At 44.0% G+C, this 23,241-nt stretch overlaps 1 protein-coding gene across 1 annotated transcript; it reads left to right on the top strand.

Annotated features, from left to right (window-relative positions):
• The first annotated feature begins 602 nt into the window (after positions 1-602).
• On the top strand, positions 603-22,672 carry YWHAB (tyrosine 3-monooxygenase/tryptophan 5-monooxygenase activation protein beta). Its single transcript, XM_027558468.1, has 6 exons — positions 603-808; positions 15,574-15,876; positions 18,023-18,146; positions 19,260-19,423; positions 20,338-20,433; positions 20,723-22,672. The coding sequence occupies exons 2-6, from the start codon at positions 15,577-15,579 to the stop codon at positions 20,777-20,779; spliced, it is 741 nt and encodes a 246-aa protein (XP_027414269.1). The 5' UTR covers positions 603-808; positions 15,574-15,576; the 3' UTR covers positions 20,780-22,672.
• The last annotated feature ends 569 nt before the right edge of the window (positions 22,673-23,241 follow it).

The following is a 23,241-nucleotide window of genomic DNA, read 5'->3' as shown; positions in this document are numbered from 1 at the left end:
GCCTGGAGAATTCCATGGGCTGTATAGCCTATGGGGTCGCAAAGAGTCGGACACCACTGAGCAACCATGGGCAGTCTGATTCCCGGTTTCCTCAGTCCACAAAATGACGCACCTTGAAGGACTGAAGGGAGGACTAAAGCAAAACTCTATGGATGAGCAATTGCAGTCCTTCCTTAAATCTAGTATTTCCAGAGCACGCAGCAATAGGGGGCTGACTTGCACCTCCGACCCCGTGACGACTCCTTTTGGGGAGGGGTGGGAACCAACGACCTCGGGCACTGGGCCTGGCCCCGGCGAGCTCCAAGCCTAAGCCTCAGGCCCGCCCAGCCCCAAGCCTCGCCCCGTCCCCCCAGTTTCCACACAGCCCCTTTCTAGAGCCCTCTCAGCCCCGCCTGCACTCCGCCCACCTCCTTCTTCCGCTCCCCGCCCCCATATCCGTCCCCCCCACGCCCGCCTCCTCTGCGCTCCAGGGTCAGACCCCCGCCCCTCCCCGGCCGCGGCACCCCTGCCCTCCGCTCTCCTCCCTCCTCCTTCGGGCGGCGCCCCTCTCGGGCGGCCGCGGCGACCCCGTGCCCCGCTCGCCCAATGAAGAGGCGGCGCAGGGGCGGGGCTCGAGCCGGAGCGGAAGTGGTGACCGGAGCGGAAGTGGAGCCGCCGCAGCCGCCGATTCCGGAGCCGGGGTAGCTGCCGCCGCCGCCGCCGCCTCTGCAGCCGCCGCCGTCGCCGGAGGAGTGGGATTGGGGAGGAAGCGGTCACTGCGCCCGGAGCTCCCCTCGCAAGGTTCTCTGCCCCCTGCAGTCCTCCCACGGTGAGTGCGGCGCGGGGTCCGCCCGAGGCCCCCAGGGGCCCGAGCCCACAGCTCCCCCATCACTGGCAGCGGTGGCGGCGGCGAGGGCGACCTCCCGGGTGGGCTCCGGGGGCGGCGGCGCGCGGCCTTCTCGGCCTCGCGAGGCCGCCCGCAGCGCGGGCTCGGCCTCACCGCGGCCCCTCCCTGTTTCCGGGGCCGGGCCCGTCGTTCTGGGAGAGGCCCGGGCCGCCCTCGCCGCCCGCGGCCCTGCCCGGCGGGCGGGGTGCGGCTCCCCATACCAGGCGGGAAGGGACGAGGAGCCGTGGACTCCCGACTCTTCCTCACGACCCATCTTCGATCCCCGCGCGACCTCTCCCTGCACCTTGAGCGGCCAGATCCTACCCTTTCAGCTCGGTCACCCTCGTTTCTCGCTTTCCGGTTTTCAAAAATGAAAATGTAACCAAATGCAGGCGAGCTCTCAGGCCCAATTCTTCTGTTCGTTACCCGCCCGGGATCGGTAACAGGTTTAACCTTGGGAGAGAGCAAAGGGAAAACCCCCCTCCCACTTTGCAGTAAAGCCATTTCATCATCGTTCGCTGGTTTGGGAGCCGAGATTCCCTAGGAGGCACAGGGTTGAGATTTGTATCAAGAAAATGCATTTGTTGGAACTGGTTACTGAGTCAGGCCGGATCCCAGGAAAAAAATAAAATAATGTCTGAGGCTCAGAATCGGAATATTTTCCCAACGGCATTTACCGTCATTTAATGCCAGAGTCATTGTGTCCTCGCCCCAAATTCCCCATACTGTGTTAACACGGCTTTAGGGCTGAAATTTGCCTGGTGGTCTCCCTGGTGGTGGCGAAGGGGTGGGAGTGATTAAGACCCTTTTCTGCACAAAATGAGTGCATCTTTGTCTATTGCAAATGGAGAACTCTGTGTGTAATGGGGTTTTCAAAGGTGGCAGTATTGGTAAGACAGTTTGCCAATCTTTCTGTGAAAATTTTTGTCTCTTGTCCTTGCCATCACTGCTTTTCCCTTTAGTAAGGCTAGATCGCATCAGGTTCTGATTTTACTTGCCCTGTGTGGGAGACAGGATTTGGCAAGATGCTATTATGAACATAGAACATCAGGCGGCCACAGGAGCCAAAACAGAAAGATGAAGCACTTGAAAGAATATGAAAAATTGTCTGCATTTCTCACTCTATCTCAATTGTTCATATGAAACCACACACAGACACAGCTCACAGAACTAGACACATGGGTACTCTGCTTTTTGCTTTTTCGTGTTAGAAATTTATGTATTAATATGTATTCTTGATTCTTGGTCATTTCCTTCTTGACTGTTTCCAGGGCACTCCATTTCTTATTTAGAAATGTGTCAGTTGCCTGAGCCCTCATTTTTTTAGGATCTATGTCCTTAGCACACATGGTGAGCATGAAACCTGTCATTTGCTGGACCCAAGTTAGAATTTTACAGGTGATCTTCATGGTGGAAGGCTAATCCAGTAGCAACTGCTGAACTATTTCCCTATTACCTCCTTTCAGTGAGATAAGAAACCCTTCACCTGTCTTACAGATGAAATCCTTCAGAGAAAGGAGATGATTTGGCCTAGACCACACACCTGGTTTCCAAGTTGAATATCCTTATTCATCAGTAGCAAATATTTATGGCCTGTCGGTCCCAGGAGTATGGCTCCTACCCTATAATCTTCTGTACATTTCCCATCAGGCAGTGCTTGTGTTAGGTTGGAGCCATTTTAGAATCAGAACTCTATAGATCGGGGAGGCAGCCTCCAGAGAGCCAGGCTGAGCACATTCCCATAATGCTAGTTCTTGAGGCAAAGTCTCCAGAGATTTGGGCCACTGCAAAAAGTGTGTTTTACCTATTTGGCTGGGGGTGTGGAAGCAGAAAGAGCACTGGACTCAGAGTCAGATAAATTCGATTCCACCCTTCCTTGCAGCATTTTCTAGTTGTGTGATCTTCAGTGTTCTGCTTAATCTCTGCTTCCTGGTTTCTCCATCTCCAGGCTTGTCAAGAGACCTTTTTACAAACTGTAAACTGTTATATATAAGCTTTTGTGTTTTAATCACAGAGTTCACTGTTAAGGCTTTTCCCCCCTTGGTTGCATTCTGATGAGACCCAATGCTACTTTGTATACATGTTGCTTTCCAAAAAAAAAAAAAATTGGTAAGGTATTATGGAACTGGATTTGTGGAGCATCTTTAGTCTTTCTGAGTCAATTTTCTCATTGGTCAGTGCAAATGGTAATAGTCTTTGATGTATTATTGTGACCAACTCAGTAATTAAAATAAGGGTGTGAAATATACCTGATGTTTAATAAATGTTATTTGACTATATTCGTGAGTATACATATATATAGATAAGACACATGCATATGTGCTATAGCGCATAGGCACATAGAGTCCATCCAATGTTTACTCATCAACTGATGAGGCAGTATCAAGCTGTAGTAATAATAATAGCTGTTATTTATATGTGCCAAGCTTTGTTCTGAGCACTCTACACATATTAACTAAGTCTTCATAACAATCTATGACAAGTAAGTACTGCTAGCCCCATTTTAGTTGAGGAAACTGAGGCACAGAGAAGTTAAATAATTTTCCTGGAGGCACACACACTCAGCACTGGGTAAGTGCCAGAGCCAGGAATCAAACCCAGACAGTCGGACTCTAATGATAGATTTTCATGTGAACACCATGTAGTAGTTCATTTTTCTTTACATGTATCGTATTCAAGTAAGTGTGTTTGGACAAGAATTTTAGCTACTTTTGGAAATATAGTTTATTGTAGGGGGGAGAGGGGGAGTATATTTATTGTGGAATGCAGGAAAGATACTGCTGGTGTGCTTTAGGAAGGAAGCTTCTGAAAAATCCAGTTTTTCTAGTATTTGCTTCATACTAGGGGAAAAATTTATCAATTGTTTTATGGCACACTGATTTATCCAATCCTAGGTGGTTCTAATAGAATTTGGTCAGGACCAAATATCTATTAATATATATCCATAAGTAGAGAAAGAATTCTAAATTAGAACATCGTTTTGTGCTGCCTGCTCCTTCAGTGGCATCAAACTAAGACGTTTTCCTTTAAATGAGGGTACCTTAGAGAATGAACTAAAATTTACTTGTAAAGGGAATTTAAGTTCCTAGGTTCCTGTGTTTTTCTAGGGAGAGGTGACAGTTCTCACTAGCTAGGAGGCAAGAAATTGGTTGTATAATAGCAAGTTTTAAGTTTTAGAACCATCTTGGTCTCCCCACGAATAGAATCTAGTCTTCTGTCTGTGTCATGATGGACAGACTGACAGAGCTAGATTCCGAGGGAATTTTCTAAAGAGTCTACTTAGGGGGGACAAATGGACAAAAGCACTTTTGTTTTGTCACGTGTATGTTAAAGTCAACCATTCTTCTGCTTCCTCTGCTAAAAGGTATTCTAACATAAGCATAATTATGTGTTGCTGTTACATCGAGATGAATTGATTGATGGCCTCAAGATGAAGGCATTTCTAGCAGACTGTGGGTTAGTAAGGTGACTTTTTTTATAATCTGGCCAGCCCTCTGTTATGTAAGTTTTTTCCTGTACTGGTTAGTTTATTTTATTGTTTTCCCTGAGAGACCTAACAATAAAAGTTATTTCTGAATGGCCTTGACCTGGGCAGAGATTGGAGGAGACAATAAAGTTGAAGTGAGTCCTTGCCATTTGTTAGTTTGCCCACAAACCTCACCTTAAAGCATGATGAGCTTTTGGCATATGCTGTTTGAACTGCTAGTTTGATTTTGATTTTTAAAGCTACATGAATTAAGGCCAGTTCTCAAACCTCACTGATAACTTTGTGTGATTCGTTGAAAAAGTGTTCTTTCTCTCTTTTTCCTTCAGTAATCATTCAGAATCATAATTGATCTTTAGGAGATGGTGCTACACAGAGGAAGGAGCATGTGCCAAGTACACCTGTGGGACCCTGGACAGGTTACTGGGACGGTGACGCCTACCCCTTAGGATACTTAAGATGAAAGGGGTGATACAACCCCCTGTTTTGCACATTGAGGCAGACCGTAGACGAGGGATATTTTGTTATTATTTACTAATCAGCTGCTGTGGCTTTTTGTATAGCTAATCATTTGGACTTCTGAAGAGAGGAGTCAAAGGGCTTTTGGAACTCAGTTTGAACCTATAAATAGAACAAGGGGTACCTGAGAAATGATTGGTCAGAAAGTGTACTGTGGTCTCCAGGTTGGAGCTGAGATGGCTCTTTTCAGAGAGCACTCTTAAGACAGCATATAAATGTACTCTGTGTTTTATAGGCCATATGTGGTCTGCTCACCTCTCTCCACATGGGAAATAGCAGCCTTGTTCACTTCTTTGAAAAACTGCATCAGTTGGTCAGATCGTTTCACATGCATCGTGCCAGGCATCATGCCACGTGTTGGGCGCCAAGATGGAAGTCTGGATTCCCATCTTACACTCACGGTCCAGTGTGGGAGCCAACAAAGACATTCTCTAGATTCTGATAAATGCGATCTTAGAAGTAGGCATGGGTAAGTTAACATGTACCTTCCTCTTAAAAGTCTTGAAGAAAGCCATATGGATTGAAAAGAAATGAGGTGTGGAAGTAAGTGTCCCTTCACTGGCTAACCATTTATTGACTTCTGTGTGGAATATACTGTTGCTGCCATTTTAGTGCTTACGGAGACTCTGCTAAACATTTTGCATCGTGAACTAATTTACCCCTTACAAGAACCCTCTAAGGTAGATTTGCTTATTTTATGCATGAGAAAACAGACTTCACAGAGGTCAGGTAATCTATGGAGTTGGAACTAGTAAATTGGACTGTGTTGTTCTATTGTGTTGGTGGACCCAGAGCTTTTGAACCCTATTCACATGGTTGACCAGTTGGTTATCTTTCTGAATCAGAATTAGCACATTAAAAAAATTTTATTTTATCTTATTGATCACTTCAAGCCAAGAGATCAGTTTATTGTCCTGTCTGCTATTGATTCACATTGTATGACCTTGGTATAACACCTTGATTGTTTTAAGTTTGATTCTGGCTAATTGGACATAATTAGCAGTGATATTCAACAACTGATATGAAAGAACAAATTTTGAAATAAAAGTGATATTTCTCTCCACAATTCAGTGTTGGCTGGATATCAGAGCTATTGCCTTTGTATTTTAGACATGCTGTGTTTAATTTTCTAACAAAGAGCCTGTAAGCGTGTGAATGGAATTAAATTTGTTACAGGACTCAGAATTTTGTGTGTAGAATGGCACACAGACCTGTTTTTAGAGTGGGTGTTTTTCAGTGAGTAGTTAAAATTCTTTAAGAGCCAGGAGTACTTCATTTTTTTCTGGGTAACACCCACCAAACACCTGGGCCCACTGGCGCTCTCAGTCCCTCCCGCAGGCGCCTGGCATCTGTTTCTCCTTCAGCAGAGTGACTCCAGAACTGTGACTTTGACTTGATGGTGCTGTGGATGCTGTGTCTGGGATGGTACATCAGTGAATGCTATTCAGAATTCACTGTCAGTTCCTTACCCCATGGAACCTTCTAGCATAGATTTTTAGGGTGCTCCTGTCAGCTTCCTCTCCAAATTTCTTCTGTTGTTCATTTGCTAAGTCGGGTCCAACTCTTCATGACCGCATGGACTGCAGCACACACTCAGATTCGTGTCCTTTGGGTCAGTGATCTGGGATCTCCAGATTCTACTTTTTCTCATTTCCTCTCTGCTTTGGCCTGTGATTTCTTTTGCATCTAGAAACAAATGCATTTTATTCGTACATCTGTATTTCTTGTCTCTGCCTAGAACCCCCCTTTTCTCTCAGAACCCCTCCAACCCATAAAACCAGGAAGGACCCAGCCTCTTTAAAACTAAACTTCCTCCCTTTCTACCTGGTTGCTTCCTCAAGGAGATGCTTGTGTGCTCCCTTCTCATGTTCTACCCTGGGAGCTTCAGCTCTGAGGAGAGGACCATACTATACTGAACTCCAAAAAAGAGTTCTTGAAAATACTAGTAGTTCTTTCTTTTTTTATTTGCAGTTATTGCAACACATACTAAATTATGTACATTATGTTTTTGTGAAGTAACTTCAGAATAAGAGTATAGGCCTATTTATGAGCCTTCACTTTGGCCAGCACTGTCTAGGCATTTTTATGTACGTAATCTTTTTTGATAGCTTTTAATGTTTCCTTTTAACATGTGAGGAAACTGAGATTCGGAGACATTAATTTTAAAATCACCTGATTTCTCTTTAGAAGCCCAGATGTGTTGTGTGTAGGGCTTTCCTAGAAATAGATCCCATTCACATGGGTTTCATGCTGGAACTTCGGTAATCCTGTGAAGTGAAAGTCGTTCAGTCACGTCCTACTCTCCAGGCCAGAATACTGGAGTGGATAGCCTTTCTCTTCTCCAGGGGATCTTTCCAACCCACGGATCGAACCCAGGTCTCCCACATTGCAGGTGGATTCTTTACCAGCTGAGCCATCAGGGAAGCCCTCGGTAAGCCTGACACCTGATAATGGAATCCTCATTTTAAATTTCTAGCAAATTGCTAAACTCAAAACCTCAGAATTTTAGAATTGGGCATTTTCTTTTCCTTGAAAACAAAACATAGCTGAAAGCTAATACTTCTAAAACCCACATTCCATAAGGTCCTTTGCAGTTTTTTTTTTTTTTTAATATTAGCAATGAATAGTCATTTTTATTTTTTTTCCTTTCTTATTCTTGGATGTCTCCTTCTGGCCACTGGAAAATGACTTCTCAGGATTCTGACCCAGGCTTTGTAAAAATAAAAAGGTCCCTTAGGCAAAGAATCCAGATAGAAGGGCTAGGTTGATTCATTTATACTTTTGTTTCAGCATTTACTGTCTATTTAGGTTTTCATTAGGGAAATCCTGTTGTTTCATGGGCACCTTTAGAATTATTCTTCATAATATTCTTTAGGGGACATTTTACAAAATGGAAGACTGTTGTAAACTCACCCCCCCCCCCCCCCCATTATACCTCTTTAACAAATCTATGACATGAAATCCCTTCTTTTGATGGCCATGCGATCTTGCACCAACTGTGTCTTTTTAGCCATTCCCCTGTTGGCTACTTAAGACAGTTTCCCCTTCTTCACTAAGCAGTTGCTGGTTTAATCAGCCAGTGCTCCCCAGTCCTCTAAAGTGCAGCCTGCAGTGGCTGAGAAGAGATGGGGAAACCTATGCTTGAGACCTCTGCTCTGACATGTGTCAGCGGCTTCCTCTATCCACTCTGGTGTCTTGACTCTGCTTTAGTGCCAGGCAGGCCTGATGAGGAGACTGTGGTCTTTTAAGGCTTTTTAGGAGCAAATAAAGGCTCTCTTGCTAGTGTTTTCCTTGATGGGTCCTTGATTCAAAAGTCTCACCAGGGGAATGGTAGGTCCTGATATATAAACCATGACTACTGGCACCTGGGATTCCCTGGTGGCTCAGATGGTAAAGCATCTGCTTGCAATGCGGGAGACCCGGGTTTGATCCTTGGGTCGCGAAGATCCTCTGGAGAAAGAAATGGCAACCCACTCCAGTACTCCTGCCTGGAAAATTCCATGGATGGAGGAGCCTGGTGGGCTACAGTCCACGGGGTCGCAAAGAGTCAGACAGGACTGAGCAACTTCACTTCACTTTTGCTGGCACCTCCTAAGGAAATTAGAAACTAATGAATGAGAGTGTTACAGTTAACGAATGTGTCCCATTTTTCAGGACATTGAAGGGTGGAGTCTTATCTAGGAATGTGAACATTTTAACATACTCTTCCTGTACAAGATTAATCTAGACTTGTTTTTCCTTCTCATGGGTCCTTTATTTTTCTTTTTTTAATTCCAGGCTCACATTTGTGGGCCAACAGCGATGTATCGATACTATTAGAGGAATCACACTACTTCCAATTTGTTTTGCCCTGTGTACTTTTTTAAAAAAGATTTCCACATTTATTTAATTCCTCGTCTGTCTTTTTCACGGGCATAGCTATTCCGCACTGAGGAAGCTGCTGTTAGGGCAACAGTTCAGAAATTGGAAGACTGAGTTTGACTGAGCTGACAAGGCCGTGTACGTTTCATTGAAAGATGGGCATGAGAAGGGACAGAAATGATATGGACCTAACAGAAGCAGAAGATATTAAGGAGAGGTGGCAAGAATACACAGAAGAACTGTACAAAAAGATCTTAATGACCAAGATAACCACGATGGTGTGATCACTCACCTAGAGTCAGACATCCTGGAATGCAAAGTCAAATGCGCCTTAGGAAGCATCACCACGGACAAAGTTAGTGGAGGTGATGGAATTCTAGTTGAGCTGTTTCAAATCCTAAAAAATAATGCTGTGAAAAGTGCTGCACTCAATATGCCATCAAATTTGGAAAACTCAGCAGTGGTCACAGGACTGGAAAAGGTCAGTTTTCATTCCAGTCCCAAAGAAAGGCAATGCTAAAGAATGTTCAAGCTACCACACAGTTGCACTCACCTCACACGCCAGCAGAGTTTTGCTCAAATTTCTCCAAGCCAGGCTTCAACAGTACATGAACTGAGAACGTCCAGATATTCACGCTGGATTTAGAAAAGGCAGGGGAACCAGAGATCAAATTGCTAACATCCATTGGATCATAGAAAAAACAAGAGAGTTCCAGAAAAACATCTACTTCTGTTTTATTGACTATGCCAAAGCCTTTGACTGTGTGGATCATAGCAAACTGTAAAATTCTTCAAGAAATGGGAATACTAGACCACCTGACCTGTGTCCTGAGAAATCTGCATGCCGGTCAAGAAGCAACAGTTAGAACTGGACATGGGTCAATGGACTGGTTCCAAGTTGAGAAAGGAGTCCATCCAGGCTATATATTGTCACCCTGCTTATTTAACTTATTTGCAGAGTATATCATGTGAAATGCTGGGCTGGATGAAACACAAGCTGGAATCAAGATTGCTGGGAGAAATATCAGTAACCTCAGATATGTGGATGACACCACCCTTAAGGCAGAAAGCGAAGAGAAACTGAAGAGTCTCTTGATGAAAGTGAGAAAGGAGAGTGAAAAAGCTGGCTTAAAACTAAAATTCTAAGACCATGGCATCCGGTCCCATCACTTCATGGCAAATAGATGGGGAAACAATGGAAACAGTGTCAGACTTTATTGTTGGGGGCTCCAAAATCACTGCAGATGGTGACTGCAGCCGTGAAGTTAAAAGATGCTTGCTCCTTGGAAGAAAAGCCATGACCAACTTAGGTAGCATATTAAAAAGCAGACACATTACTTTGCCGACAAAGGTCCATCTAGGCAAAGTTATGTTTTTTCCAGTAGTCATGTATGGATGTGAGAATTGGACCATAAAGAAAGCTGAGCACTGAAGAATTGATGCTTTTGAACTTTGGTGTTGGAGAAGATTCTTGAGAGTCCCTTGGACGGCAAGGAGATCAAACCTAGTCGATCCTAAAGGAAATCAGTCCTGAATATTCATTGGAAAGACTAATGCTGAAGCTCCGGTAGTTTGGCCGCCTGATGTGAAGAACAAACTTACTGGAAAAGACGCTGATGCTGGGAAAGATTGAAGGCAGGAGAAGGGAATGACAGAGAAGGAAATGGTTGGATGGCATCACCGATTCGATGGACATGAGTTTGAGCAAGCTCCAGGAGTTGGTGATGGACAGGGAAGCCTGGCGTGCTGCAGTCCATGGGGTCTCAGAGTCAAACACAACCGAGAGACTGAACTGAACTGACAAGGCTGTGTGGCAGCCCCTGTTCTCACACAGGACTCTCTTCACACCACATACAAGTAGCCTCCCAGTAATGACTTGCTGAAAAAATTCACTGATACTTGAGTATTAGTTTTGTACTTGGCAGAGTTTTAGGCATTAGATGAGAAAGAAATGTGACGCTTTCCTTCGGAAGACATACATGCGACACACTGTACATGGTCCGCCACTCATCACCTGGACCGTAGAACATGTAGAATGGAGGCCAGAGGAGCGTGGACTATGTAAGAGGCTACGGTGTATTTGAATTCATAGTCCGGGTAGATCAGTGGGGACTAGGGTAGTCAGGGAAGGCTTTGTAGCCCTACATGGATGGATAGAGTTTGCCTCGGCAGGAAGTAATTTCAGACATGTTTAAGCCTGACATTTAAGGGTATTTGGTGATGTCCAGCCTTCGAGAAAGGTACATGTTGGAGAACAGTGGATGAAAAACAGGTACAGAGGATCCAAGTTATGAAAGACTTTGCAAGCCAGGTAGGAATTTCAGCTGGATGGAGTAGCCAGAAGAGAGTCATCAGAAGTTCTTGAGATGTCGTTCAGAGTTCTTAAGAGTCAGGGCATGACTGAGGGGGATTTTGGAGTCAGAAGCACATGGAGTGAGGTATGGATGTAATAGGGATCTAATGTGCTTGGGAAGAATAGGTGCTTTGAAGTACTTGAGAAGAGACAGAACTCTACCAGATTTGCCATTTTAGGATCTGTTCATTCATGCAGTGAAGATTTGTTCACGCTGATTCTCTGCAAGGTGCTGCGGGGGATGTGCCCTAAAGGGGTTTGTAGTGTGGGAGGGGACTTAAGGGATGTAGACAAATAATTTTAGTACCGAAAAAACGTGATAAGACATTAAAGAGAAGTGTGGATGAAACGCTTTGTGAGACTGTTTTCAGCTTAGAGCAGTCTGTCCAATAGACATAGAATGTGAGTCCCATGTAGCTTAAAATTATCTGGTAGCTACCTGTAAAATGTGAGGGGGGGGAGATGAAATTAACTTCAGTAATTAAAAAAACTCCATATATTCAAAACAGTACAATTTTAACATGTGGCCTGGGCAGTCTTATTAGACAGCTTAGGTTAAGCAGCTTAAGAAAGGTTTCATGGAGGCGGTGTCATTTGAGCCATGCTCAGATGAATTTTAAATGCAGAATAAATGGGAAAGGCTATTCCAGGTAGAGGGAGTGCTGGATGAGTGAAGACCAAAAAGCATGTGGAAGAAAACCATTTTGACAGAAGCACCTACTGTGTAGAAGGCCTATTTGGGCAAAAGTCTAGGAAGATAGCTGGGAAAGCCTACAAGGACTGCTTGGGAGGCAGTCTGACTTGACTGGCAGTAGTTGGGAACTTTAAAGAATTTTGAGCAGAGTGACTTGATCAGAGCTTTAAAATGGATCTGATAGCACATATGAAGGGGGTTAAAGAAAATGGAAGACTGAAGGCAGTGGGACTAGGGAGAGACGATGGATATAGGAGGTTTATTGGGATGCACAAATAGGAGCAGTTTCATTTCTCCCTTGTCTGCTGCCTTCCTCCAAACTGCTGGGTGTTGTGTAACCCATTTCCTGTTGAAATTGGTCTAGCTGCTTCACAATCCTTGTTATATAAGCACAAGTTATGTAAGCAGTAGGCATCAGACATTTAGCTATGGATTTTGTTTGTTGTAAGTTGGGGGTGGGGGTTGTAGGTAAGAAATTTTTAAATAGATGGGTACATTTTTTAAGGCATGCATTCAATTTTACCATATCATAATGGTTCTCTATCTCTAAGAGCTCTTGCAGGGATCCCAAAGAAGCCTGAAATAGTCGACTCCAAACCAGAAAGGCCACGTTTTATTTTGAGAAATAGGACGTGTACATTTGGGAGGTCTCAGGGAGTAGTCAGGATTCTTTGGAGAGGTATGGTTGAACTTTTAATGTTTGGGAAGAAAAGAAGTGGGGGGTGAGGGGACCTTAATTGAGGAGCCTAGTAGGCTGAAGAGTTTCACAGTATCCTTTAGCAGTGCTAATTGTATTTTTCTATTACTCTTTTGTAATAACTCCATGGGATGGCTTCACTTTGAATTGGCCTTGGCCAGGACTGTTATTAATTGGAATTGTTCCTGGGTAGAGTTGCACAGGTGCTGTTTATATACTAAGTAACTTCTAACTGAATTAGTCTACAGACTGGAAAATTTCTAAGAAGTTTATTAAAAGTTGGCTTCCCTTTGCCTCTTACCTTTAGGGAACATCAAGTAGGGTTGTCTAATGGTGAAGATAGTATCCTGGTCAGAAAGATATCATAATCAAGAAAGCTATATGGAGAAAGTATGTAATTTTAAGAGGATGACTAGTGTACCTGTGATGCATGTGTATCAGAGTAGACTAAGTTGTGTTGCCGTAACAAACAGCCCCAGTGTCTAAATGGCCTCAGCCAACAAAGGTTTATTTCCTTTTCGCCCTGCGTGTCCACTGCGGGCCTGCAGGAGTCTCTGCACTACTCAGTCACTCGGGGACTCAGGCTGTAGAAACTGCTGTTTTGTGACAGCACCATCTAGGTGACGTGGCTGCTGTAAGAGAAGAGAGCCTCGCGGGGCTTTTTGCAGTTTCAGCACCTGGAAGTAGCATCATTTATCCTTATTGAACAGAATGAACCATATGACCCCTCCTAAGTGCAGAGGGGTTGCTGGGAGATGTAGGTGAGCAGATGGATTATTATCTCTGCTGTAGGTTCATTCTAGTGATGTGGGTGAAGATGTCAGACAGGTCAAGGTGAGACTTGCCTTAGAGTGTAAGATTCGAGTCAGCAAGCCTTACATAGGACACAACTCTTAATATGATTTCGATAAAAAGAGGTGGGAAGAAAACTCACAATTCTGAACTGGAGCACCAACTCTTTCTAAATTGTCTAGATTTAGGGTGTATCTTAAATTTTTCCTTCATTTAATAAGACATTTTCATGTGGTAGAATCTTGCCTGTAGAATTTTTCTCTTGAAAATACAGAAATGGCTGTGAAGGCAAAACCAGAGTCTTGTGATGTGATGGATAAAGTAATGAGAGCATTTGTTTAAAAAATACTGGTATTCCCACTACTGTTATAAAATACTATAAGTAGTATTTTATTTTTTTTCCACCTCAAGATATTAGTGTATTTTAACTCTGTGGCATAGGTGAATACAATTGAAATTTAAACCAGCAGTACATAAAACTATCTCTTATTGGTTAATAAATATTGTTTTTAGCTACATGTTATCCAAAAATTATTGCATTATATTAATGGTGGCTATTTTTGCCTTGTTTTTTTTTGTGTGTTTTTTTTGGCCTTGCCTTGAGGCTTGCGGGATCTTAGTTCCCCAAGCAGGGATCAAATCCACGCCCTTGGCAGTGAGAGAGCAGAGTCCTAACCACTGGGCCCCCAGGGAATTCCCGTAATGGTGATAAGTATAGTTGGGAATTGACTGAGGTGAGGTGAATCATTTTAAGAAGTATTCACTGGTTGCTGTATAGAGGGTTTGAGAAAATGAAAAGCTGAAATCACCAAGATTTTTGTCTGTTTCAGGAAAAGTTTTAAACAAACTCAATTACGGTTCACAGCTCGTTGCTGCGCGTCTTGGTGAATACACCCAGGTCTCTCACAGTCTATACGGTGTACAGAGTCAGTGCCTGGTATTTGTATATAATGCTTTTGACCAGGGGTCCCTGACCTCCAGGCTGTGGACTGGGACCTCCTGTCAGATCAGCAGTGGCGTCAGGTTAGAAATAGAGTGCACGATAACCGTAATGTGCTTGAATCATCTTGAAACCATCCCAGCCCCACCCCCAGTTGGTGGAAAAATTGTCTTCCACGAAATCAGTTCCCGGTGCCAGAAAGGTTGGGGACCGCTGCCCTGGGCGTTCCACGGTGCCTTCACACAGGTGAGGCCACTTGCGCCTCACAGCGGCCCCCAGAGAGTTGGCAGTGTTCTTCCTCTCCAGTTAGCAAACGGAAGTTCTCAGAAGCTGAGTGATTTGACCAAGGTTGTGTTTCTTGTAAGTAGCTGAGCTGGTGCAAGGTTGAGCCAAATCTGCTCTCGTGGACAGTGTGTCCTTGGACCAAAGTTAGCACTTGGCAGAAGATGGGCTAAAAATGGCTGGTATGTTTAAGGTACCTACCACTTGATGGGCACTGCCAAATATAACAGTCAGAGTCCTATCTTTTGCTTTAAGGTTGATGAAACAATCATCACATTGTGTTTTTCCCTGTAGTATGGGGAAAAACAGATTTGGTGAAAACCAGATATTCCAGATATTTCTTGAAAGAAGAAAAGGCTGTATGTTTAACATAAGCTTCTAAAGAATTGAGCCATCTCTGGCATTGAGGAGGCAGATTAGGAAAGTGGAGGAAAACAGGTCAAGAGATAGATGTGCGTTTGAGTTCTGGCTCTCTGCTCTCTCCTGGCTGTGCTGCCCTGGACACAGCAGTTGGCGCCTCTGAACTTATACTTCTTCACCTCGTGGAGGGGGAAGGGAGTATTGGAAACAGATCTCCCTGTATGTAGGACTGCTGCGAAGGTTAAATGGCTAAAAAGTAAAAACACCTTTTTAGCAAAGTTCCCGGAGAAGGCAATGGCACCCCACTCCAGTACTCTTGCCTGGAAAATCCCATGGACGGAGGAGCCTGGTAGGCTGCAGTCCATGGGGTCGCTAAGAGTCGGACACGACTGAGCAACTTCACTTTCACTTTTCACTTACATGCATTGGAGAAGGAAATGGCAACCCACTCCAGTGTTCTTGCCTGGAGAATCCCATGGACGGGGAAGCCTGGTGGGCTGCCGTCTATGGTGTCACACAGAGACACGACTGACGTGACTTAGCAGCAGCAGCAGCAAAGTTCCTAACCCGGTGGGTGCTCCTGCTCAGTATTACTGGAGACATTTGGAAATAGACATTTCCCATTTAGCTGTGTTTCCTCCCAGATGGGTTGGAAGGAGATTGGCACATATGCGCCTCCTGGGCCTTGAAGCCTGATGTTCACTTTCTCTCTCCCTCTCGTTTTAGGGAATGACCATGGATAAAAGTGAGCTGGTACAGAAAGCCAAGCTCGCCGAGCAGGCCGAGCGCTACGATGACATGGCTGCGGCCATGAAGGCGGTCACAGAGCAGGGGCACGAGCTCTCCAACGAGGAGAGAAACCTGCTGTCCGTCGCCTACAAGAATGTGGTCGGCGCCCGCCGTTCGTCCTGGCGTGTCATCTCCAGCATCGAACAGAAAACTGAGAGGAACGAGAAGAAGCAGCAGATGGGCAAAGAGTACCGCGAGAAGATCGAGGCCGAGCTGCAGGACATCTGCAATGACGTGCTGGTAAGAGGCCAGTGTTCCTATTCTAAAGAACACCTCCTAATAGTATTCATTTCATGAACAAATGCCAGCTCTCAAATAGCTTTTGAGAGAAAGGTGTCTGAATATACTGGGAAGCTGCAAACCATTTGCAACTAAGTTTTAAGCACACGATGTGATTTTTTTTTTTCCCCTCAGCTCCTAACCTGATCAGAGGTTGCTTGTCACTTGTGGGATATTTTCCTCTCTCTTCCAAAGAACTCTGGAAAACGGGAACGTTTGCTCAACATCCCTCCATCTTTTCTTTAGAAATTGAGGGCAGAGAGGCTGTTCTCTGTGTTAGTCTGACGGCGGTGTCCTCTCCAGGAGGGGAGAGGGGAGCCAAAAGCTGACCTCTCTCTCAGCTGCTCCCTGGTCCCTGCACAATGGTAGTTTTGTACGTTAGCCCTGTCCATCAGTTTGGGCCTTCCTTCCAAAGGCAAATCACAAGTGGTGTGGGGATTTTCCCTTGCCGTGATTCGTATGAACCTGAGTTGGACCACGGATTCCTCGCTGCTTTCCCTCGAGCCATCAACTGGGGGTGGGTGGGAGGGCCTCATACCGTAGAGCAGATCATGATCATGCTGTCTTTCCCTCACGTCCTGAGCCCACTGGGAACTTTCTTTTTCTTCCAGGTGAAATCAGGTAAAAATGAGTGGTGAGGGCTGCTTTGAAGGGAAAGGGGATTCACACTTGTGGATCTACCTGCTCCCCTGCTGGCTGCCTTTCTGAGTTACTGCCCTTGACACCTTTCTTTTGAAAACTAGTACAGAGCTTGTTAGCCATCAGGCAGGACTCTTCATGCGTAATCCATAAGGAGTCGCACCCTATTTGTCTGCACAGATTATTAAAACGACTACCCCCCACCCCCCGCATCCTCTCACTTTGATTGATTCGGTCCCCCTTACTGCTAAGCTTTTGCATCAAGCTGCTGTTTAATTTTTTTTTTGTTAGACTTGTGGTGTAAGAGTGGCTAAATTTGTTGCCTGTTGGTCATTTGGGGGTTTGTTAATGGTGCGCTAATTCCCGAATGTTAGGTACATCTGATACTCAGATGAAGTATGGCATGCACTCCCAAGGCAAGAAAGTTCCCTAATTCCTGAACGGTAGACCAGCTTTTACGAGCATCTGAAAGAATGTGAAGAAAAGCATGGTACTTACTGCCTCTTAACCAGTTTTTCAGGATGCCACATTCTAAAACAACTCTTCGAAAATATTGCTCTGTATACGAAGCGTGGACTCCTTCACAACTGCTTTTGTTGTAAGCATAAATGTTTAAAGGAATTTATTATTAATAATAGTCTTAGCTACTTTTGGAGTGCTTACTAGTGCCAGGCGGCGTCTTAAGCACTCTGTGAACATTGGCTCATTTATCCTCGTAACTGCACTAGGAGATGGCTGTTGGGCTTCCCCTTGTGTAGCTGAGGAGACAGGATCAGGGCAGTCAGGTCCTTTGTCCAGGGTCATACAGATGGTGAGCAGCAGAGGAGGGATTTTTACCCGGGTCTGAGCGATTCTAACGTTAGTTCTTGGAATTTCTCCCTACTATCACCCTTTTTCTTCTGAAGTGGAAAGATTTTTTTTTCTTTAATTACAGAATTAATACGATTTTTTTTTAAAGCACAAGGCAGAAGAGTATAAATAAGAAAATTTAAAAATCACTTCTAAAATACTATTACCTAGAGAACCATTGTTAACATCTTGATAAATATCCTTCTAGATTTTTCCCTTAGGTATTTATATGCATGTGCATATATCTTTTAATATTAAAATAGGATTCACTTGGTGTTTATTATCCGTTTTTGTTTTTCCCCACTCAGACTTCTTTTGGAGAGCCTTTCCACATAATCAGTGTGGTTCTGCATCATCATTTTTAAAGCCTGTGTAGCATGCCATTGTATGGCTGTACTTTAACCCTTTACTGGACCGTCAAAGTGGATTTTAACGGATACTGGCATCTGTTATGACCTGGGCTAAAAACTATTTAAAAACTTTGGATGAAAATCATGTATTTTGCAATTACCACCCCCCCAATTATTTAGAAGTGGTAGTATCTCAAATCTCAAACATAGTTTTAACATCTTGTAAGTAATATTTCCCGATTCTTAACAGAATGTGGGTCATTTTTTAGGAGCTGTTGGATAAATACCTTATTCCCAATGCTACACAACCAGAAAGTAAGGTGTTCTACTTGAAAATGAAAGGCGATTATTTTAGATATCTTTCTGAGGTGGCTTCTGGAGACAATAAACAAAGTAAGTAACTTTTTTTTCTTTTCTTTCTGTCTTCTCTTTTTTTTTGAGGAATTTGACCAGTAGCAGAGACCGTCTTCATAATAATTTTGAGTTTTGCTTGGTCTGTAGTCAGAGTTAAAGACCACAGCGTTGTGCTGACCAGTGACAGACAGGGTCCTGTGTGCTGTGTGTGTGCTCAGCTGCTCTGTCATGTCTGACTCTCTGTGACGCTGTGGACTGTAGCCCGCCAGGCTCCTCTGTCCATGGGATTTTTCAGGCAAGAATACTGGAGTGGGTTGCCATTTCCTCCTCCAGGGGATCTTCCTGACCCAGGGATCGAACCTGGGTCTCTTGTGTCTCCTGCATTAATTAGCAGGGAGGTTCTTACTACTAGTGGGAAGTGTAGTTCTTTACTACACCTGGGAAGCTCCTGAACAGGGTCATGGGGTTGACAGATACATCTAAGGGACAAGTATGGGGGTATTAAAAGTCTGGTGCAGTAGTGCACTGAAAAAGATCTTTATTTTAAGGATTGTTTGGTAGCTGTCTTAGATGTGAAACTTTAAAATGTTTGATAGAGTAAAACTGCCATGGTGAAGAGAGATGCATTTCTTTTGTCATACACATGTGTTAGTGTAATGGTGGTTGTGGCTCTGCTTTATTAAGTGCCTCCTATGTGTGTCATTTATTTCTTACACAACTCTAGGAGTGTAGGTAGGAGTCTTCTGTCCTTTTTTTCTGTTAAGGACACCAGGACTCACAGAGGTTTTCATTCAGTCCAAACCACACAATTAAGAGTTGGGAATTCATTCCAGTTTTGCGTCTTGACTCTGAAGTCCACAATCTTTCCATTAGAGCACATTGCTTTCCATGTTCCATGTTGTTCAGGGTTATTCCTGTATTTCCTAACTGCTTTTGTAGACTTTGTCATCATTGTCTTTGTTTTCCCTCAAAGCATTTCATACAGTACTCAGATTAGAGTACATGTTTAACAGATGATTATTAATCGGATAGTAGAGACATTTGATAGCACATTTGCTCCAGCCGAGTTTGGCAAAATAATTTGGTAGTGGATCCAGCGTACAATGCAACCTTACGTAAGACCCACCCTTTCATGTTTTTTCTTTCTTATAGCCACTGTGTCGAACTCCCAGCAGGCTTACCAAGAAGCATTTGAAATTAGTAAGAAAGAAATGCAGCCTACACACCCCATTCGACTGGGGCTGGCACTTAATTTCTCCGTCTTTTATTATGAGATTCTAAACTCTCCTGAAAAGGCTTGCAGCCTGGCAAAAACGGTGAGAAAGACCTTCTGGGGTTTCTGATAGTAAAAATGCTCATGTCTAGAACCTTGTTTTAAAATTACCCAAATGTAACTCATTGTTTTGGACTTATTTGTGAAGATTTTTCTGGGGGTAGGAGAAACCCATCTGTATTGACTCCATGTTTTATGGAGTCAGTACAGATCTGTTACTTCTTGACGACTTCTCAGTGCCTATGCTGATTGGCGTTTGAGTTCAGTTTCTCTTTTGGGGTGAGGTTGTAGACAGTCCAGGGAGGAGGCAGCTTGTTGCTCTCATCACGCTCTGGGCTGTAGACCTCGGCTCCTCAGTGTCGTCTTTTTACTGAGGCTGGAGGTTATGGCAGGAGGTGTAGAGAAGGAAGTCAGATCTTGTTTCTTTGTGTCCTGAATTACGTCTTGTCTTCTTTGGGTAGAAAACTGCCTTTTCTACGTGTTTTTGTCATCTTTGAATATGCACAGTCCTTGAACATTTTTTTAATTGGTAAAAACTGTGTGAAACGAATGCCCAGAGTTCCATCACTTAATTGAAGTTCGGATTTAGTGATGTGAACTTCTAGTCTCCATTTATCTCCTGTATCTAAACCTTTTGTTTTTCTGCTTAATGAAAAAGGGGGAGGGATTACTAGAAATGTCTTTGGTAATTCAAATATCATGTGAATTCCTTTAGGATGAGTAATACTTGTTGACTTGATAGGTAGAGTAAAGTTCTTAGCTAGGAATTTTTGTCATGGTTGGTTGATGCTTTAGAAGCCAGTATCACATGTTTACTGACAGGACTAGCAAGCAAGGTAACAATAACCTAGGTTCCCCAAGAATACTGTACAGGAAGAAAAATGGTAGCAGGAAGAAAACGGGGCTAAACTAGTTCAAGGAACCTGTGACATCTTAGCTAAAGGCTCTTTGTTTCAGGCGTTTGATGAGGCGATTGCTGAATTGGACACACTGAATGAAGAGTCTTACAAAGACAGCACCCTGATTATGCAGCTGCTTAGGGACAATCTCACTGTAAGTACTGCCCATTCCGTGACTGCTTCCAGTGGGTGGGGCTTATGGCTTGTTCCTGTTCCTCTGCCTCCTAGCCTGAGGCTCGGGACAGGATTTGTGCCCTGTACGTGTAATTAATTTTTTTAATTGATTATAAGCACCTGCTGAAATTTTGACCTTTGCCATCACTGTCTGCAGTCATATGAGAAGAATTATAAGCAGTTGAGATGAGGTGATACAGAGTGGGCCACCTCCCCGCGGAAAGTTCTAAGAGCCCTACTTTGTTTATAGCTCTGTTTTTCTCTTGCAGCTGTGGACGTCGGAAAACCAGGGAGACGAAGGAGATGCTGGGGAGGGAGAGAACTAATGTCTACCGTGCTTTGTGATCTCTTGAGTGGCACTCTGTACCCTCCACATATATCCCTTTGTGCGATAAAAAAAAAAGAAACGTACGTCGACTTTCAATTTTTCACAGCCTCAGCCTAGCAAAAATGGTCCATGGGATGAACAGCTGGTATTTGTATCTAAAATTCAGATTGGTCACATAAATGCCACGGCATTCTGAAGTTTTGATTTTGATTAACATTGACAGGATTACTGTGTGTTTCATTTAAAAAAAAAACAAACAAAAACTGAACACTGTGATTATGGAGTTTTGTAATTTAGCAGAACTCTTACTGGTAGGAAAAAAAAAAAATAGACCTGAATTATGTGTAACTTTTTGGAAAGTTAAATTTGATTCAAAACAGTTGTCCCTGAAATACAGTTCCATTGTAAAGTTGTACAGAAAGTTATAGATTCTATTGTGACACTGGGACTTGGAGTGGGTCACCTCTCATTTGGCATTCGAGTTTCACAGTAATTTCTAGTGATTCTGCCCATTCTGATCAGGGCTTTTAGACACTTGGTATGTTGGGGCTTGTTGCCACTGAAAAGCTCGTGACCACAGACGGCCACAGTGTCTTCCTCCAAGGAAACTCGAAGCCAGAAAAGAACATTCTTGGTCGAGATAACTGGGTTATGACAGCATGCAAAGGTCCACTGCTCATAGACCACCTGTGACTCCAGCCCCTTCCCCTATAGCAGCATGTTTAGTGATTGGCAACTTGTGCTTAGGAAGTGGAATCTGTTTTCCCTTTAACCATGAGCTCAAGATGGAAAAAAAAAAAAAGCCGTGTATCTTATGAATGGCCTTATCTGTTTCCTGGGTACTACCTTTAAGAATAACGCTCTGCAGAGATTGTCTTTCACTTGAGGAGTAAGTACTCAGTGTTTGGGTTCTTCCTAGCTCGGGGCTTTAAAATTTTGAAATCTAAACATTCTTTCCCACAGTCCTTTTTGACTGTTGACTTTAGTCTTCTCTAAATTTCTGTCCTTCTGCTTCCTTACATTTTTTTCTTTGTGCATTCTCTCTCTCTATGCCTTTTGTTCATGGTTTAGTACTAGATGGGCAGGGACAGGGGGTCCACAAGGGGGTGAGGGATGTTGGCGAGCACTTTGGTGAGCCAGCGTTGCTTCAGCGAGTTGAAAAGAGCTTCCCACATTTCAGCTCTGTCTTCCTCCAGTTCTCAGCACGGTGGTTGCTCTTCAGTCACACCAAGATCTGACTCCAAAAAGTATTTTTAAATATCCATGGTTTCTCTTTATATTGCAGCCAACCCTGATAATGCTTGTTAGCACCTGTCACCAGCTCTCCCAAGGGTACCCATCCCGTCAGGTTCACAGACAAATGTCAGGGAAGTTGCATGAACACTGCGATGGGAGAGTCAGGAATAGCCCGGCCTGCCAGTCTCAGTCTCCACCTTCCTCCCCGAACATTCCACGTAGCTGTAGTGTCCCATCTGTTTGTCCATCTGCTGAAATAAGAAAAGAAATATTCATGCACTGATTTCAAAAAACCAAAAGGAAAAAAAGAAAAAAAAAAACCTCTCTCCTTTCTAGCTGAACAGAAACGTGCAGTTAATACTTGCCGCTTGGACATGCAGTAGTGAATGTGGAACGAGCCTGTCTGTATATCTGGTAGCTCTCTCGCTTTGTTTTTCCTCACCAGTATTCTGCCTCACGTTTGCTTCTGTGATGGTTATATTGCCTAGCAAGCACACCCGTGGTTGTGAAAATAGTATAGCAAAAAAGAAAAAACCCCGGTTATTGATGTACTAGATTTGTGTATGTCTTTGAAACAGTTCTAGTTTCCACCTTACACGGAATAATCAGGAAAAGTGTAAAAACTCAAAAGTGAAATAAAAAATTTTATCAGTTAGTTGGCTGATGCACTGTTATGTGGCGTCTCCTGTATCACCACCAGAACTAGCTAACTTCTGAGCACACTTATTTGGGGCTCTACTCTTCAAAAGGAGGCAGCAGCTTCATTTCATCCTTTCGAGCCAGACAGCCCAGTTGGTAAAGAGTGCCTGCAATGCTGGAGACCCCGGTTCAATTCCTGGGTCAGGAAGATCTGCCAGAGAAGAGAGAGGCTACCCACTCCAGTGTTCTTGGGGTTCCCTGGTGGCTCAGCTGGTCAAGAATCCACCTGCAATGCGGGAGACCTGGGTTCGATCCCTGGGTTGGGAAGATCCCCTGGAGAAGGGAAAGGCTACCCACTCCAGTATTGTGGCCTGGAGAATTCCACGGACTGTATAGTCCCTGGGGTTGCAAAGAGTTGGACACGAGTGAGCGACTCTCACTTTTCACTCTTTAAAAGGAGGCAGCAGCTTCATTTCATCCTTTCGAGCCAGAAGTGTTGGGAACAAATTGCCTTGAATGAACACAGAGCCTGTCCACCTTCCACAACAAACCATCAAGGTGTTAGATCCTCATCTGTGGCTTCAA

The sequence above is a fragment of the Bos indicus x Bos taurus genome, chromosome 13, assembly GCF_003369695.1.
Source record: "Bos indicus x Bos taurus breed Angus x Brahman F1 hybrid chromosome 13, Bos_hybrid_MaternalHap_v2.0, whole genome shotgun sequence".
Classification (NCBI taxonomy): domain Eukaryota; kingdom Metazoa; phylum Chordata; class Mammalia; order Artiodactyla; family Bovidae; genus Bos; species Bos indicus x Bos taurus.
This window is presented reverse-complemented; position numbering and strand designations above follow the sequence as displayed.

Coding starts and splice junctions, on each gene's coding strand:
- YWHAB (XM_027558468.1), top strand. CDS start 15,577: ATGACCATGGATAAAAGTGAGCTGGTACAGAAAGCCAAGCTCGCCGAG. Junction 15,877..18,022: donor ACATCTGCAATGACGTGCTG/GTAAGAGGCCAG, acceptor GTCATTTTTTAG/GAGCTGTTGGATAAATACCT. Junction 20,434..20,722: donor TGCTTAGGGACAATCTCACT/GTAAGTACTGCC, acceptor TTTCTCTTGCAG/CTGTGGACGTCGGAAAACCA.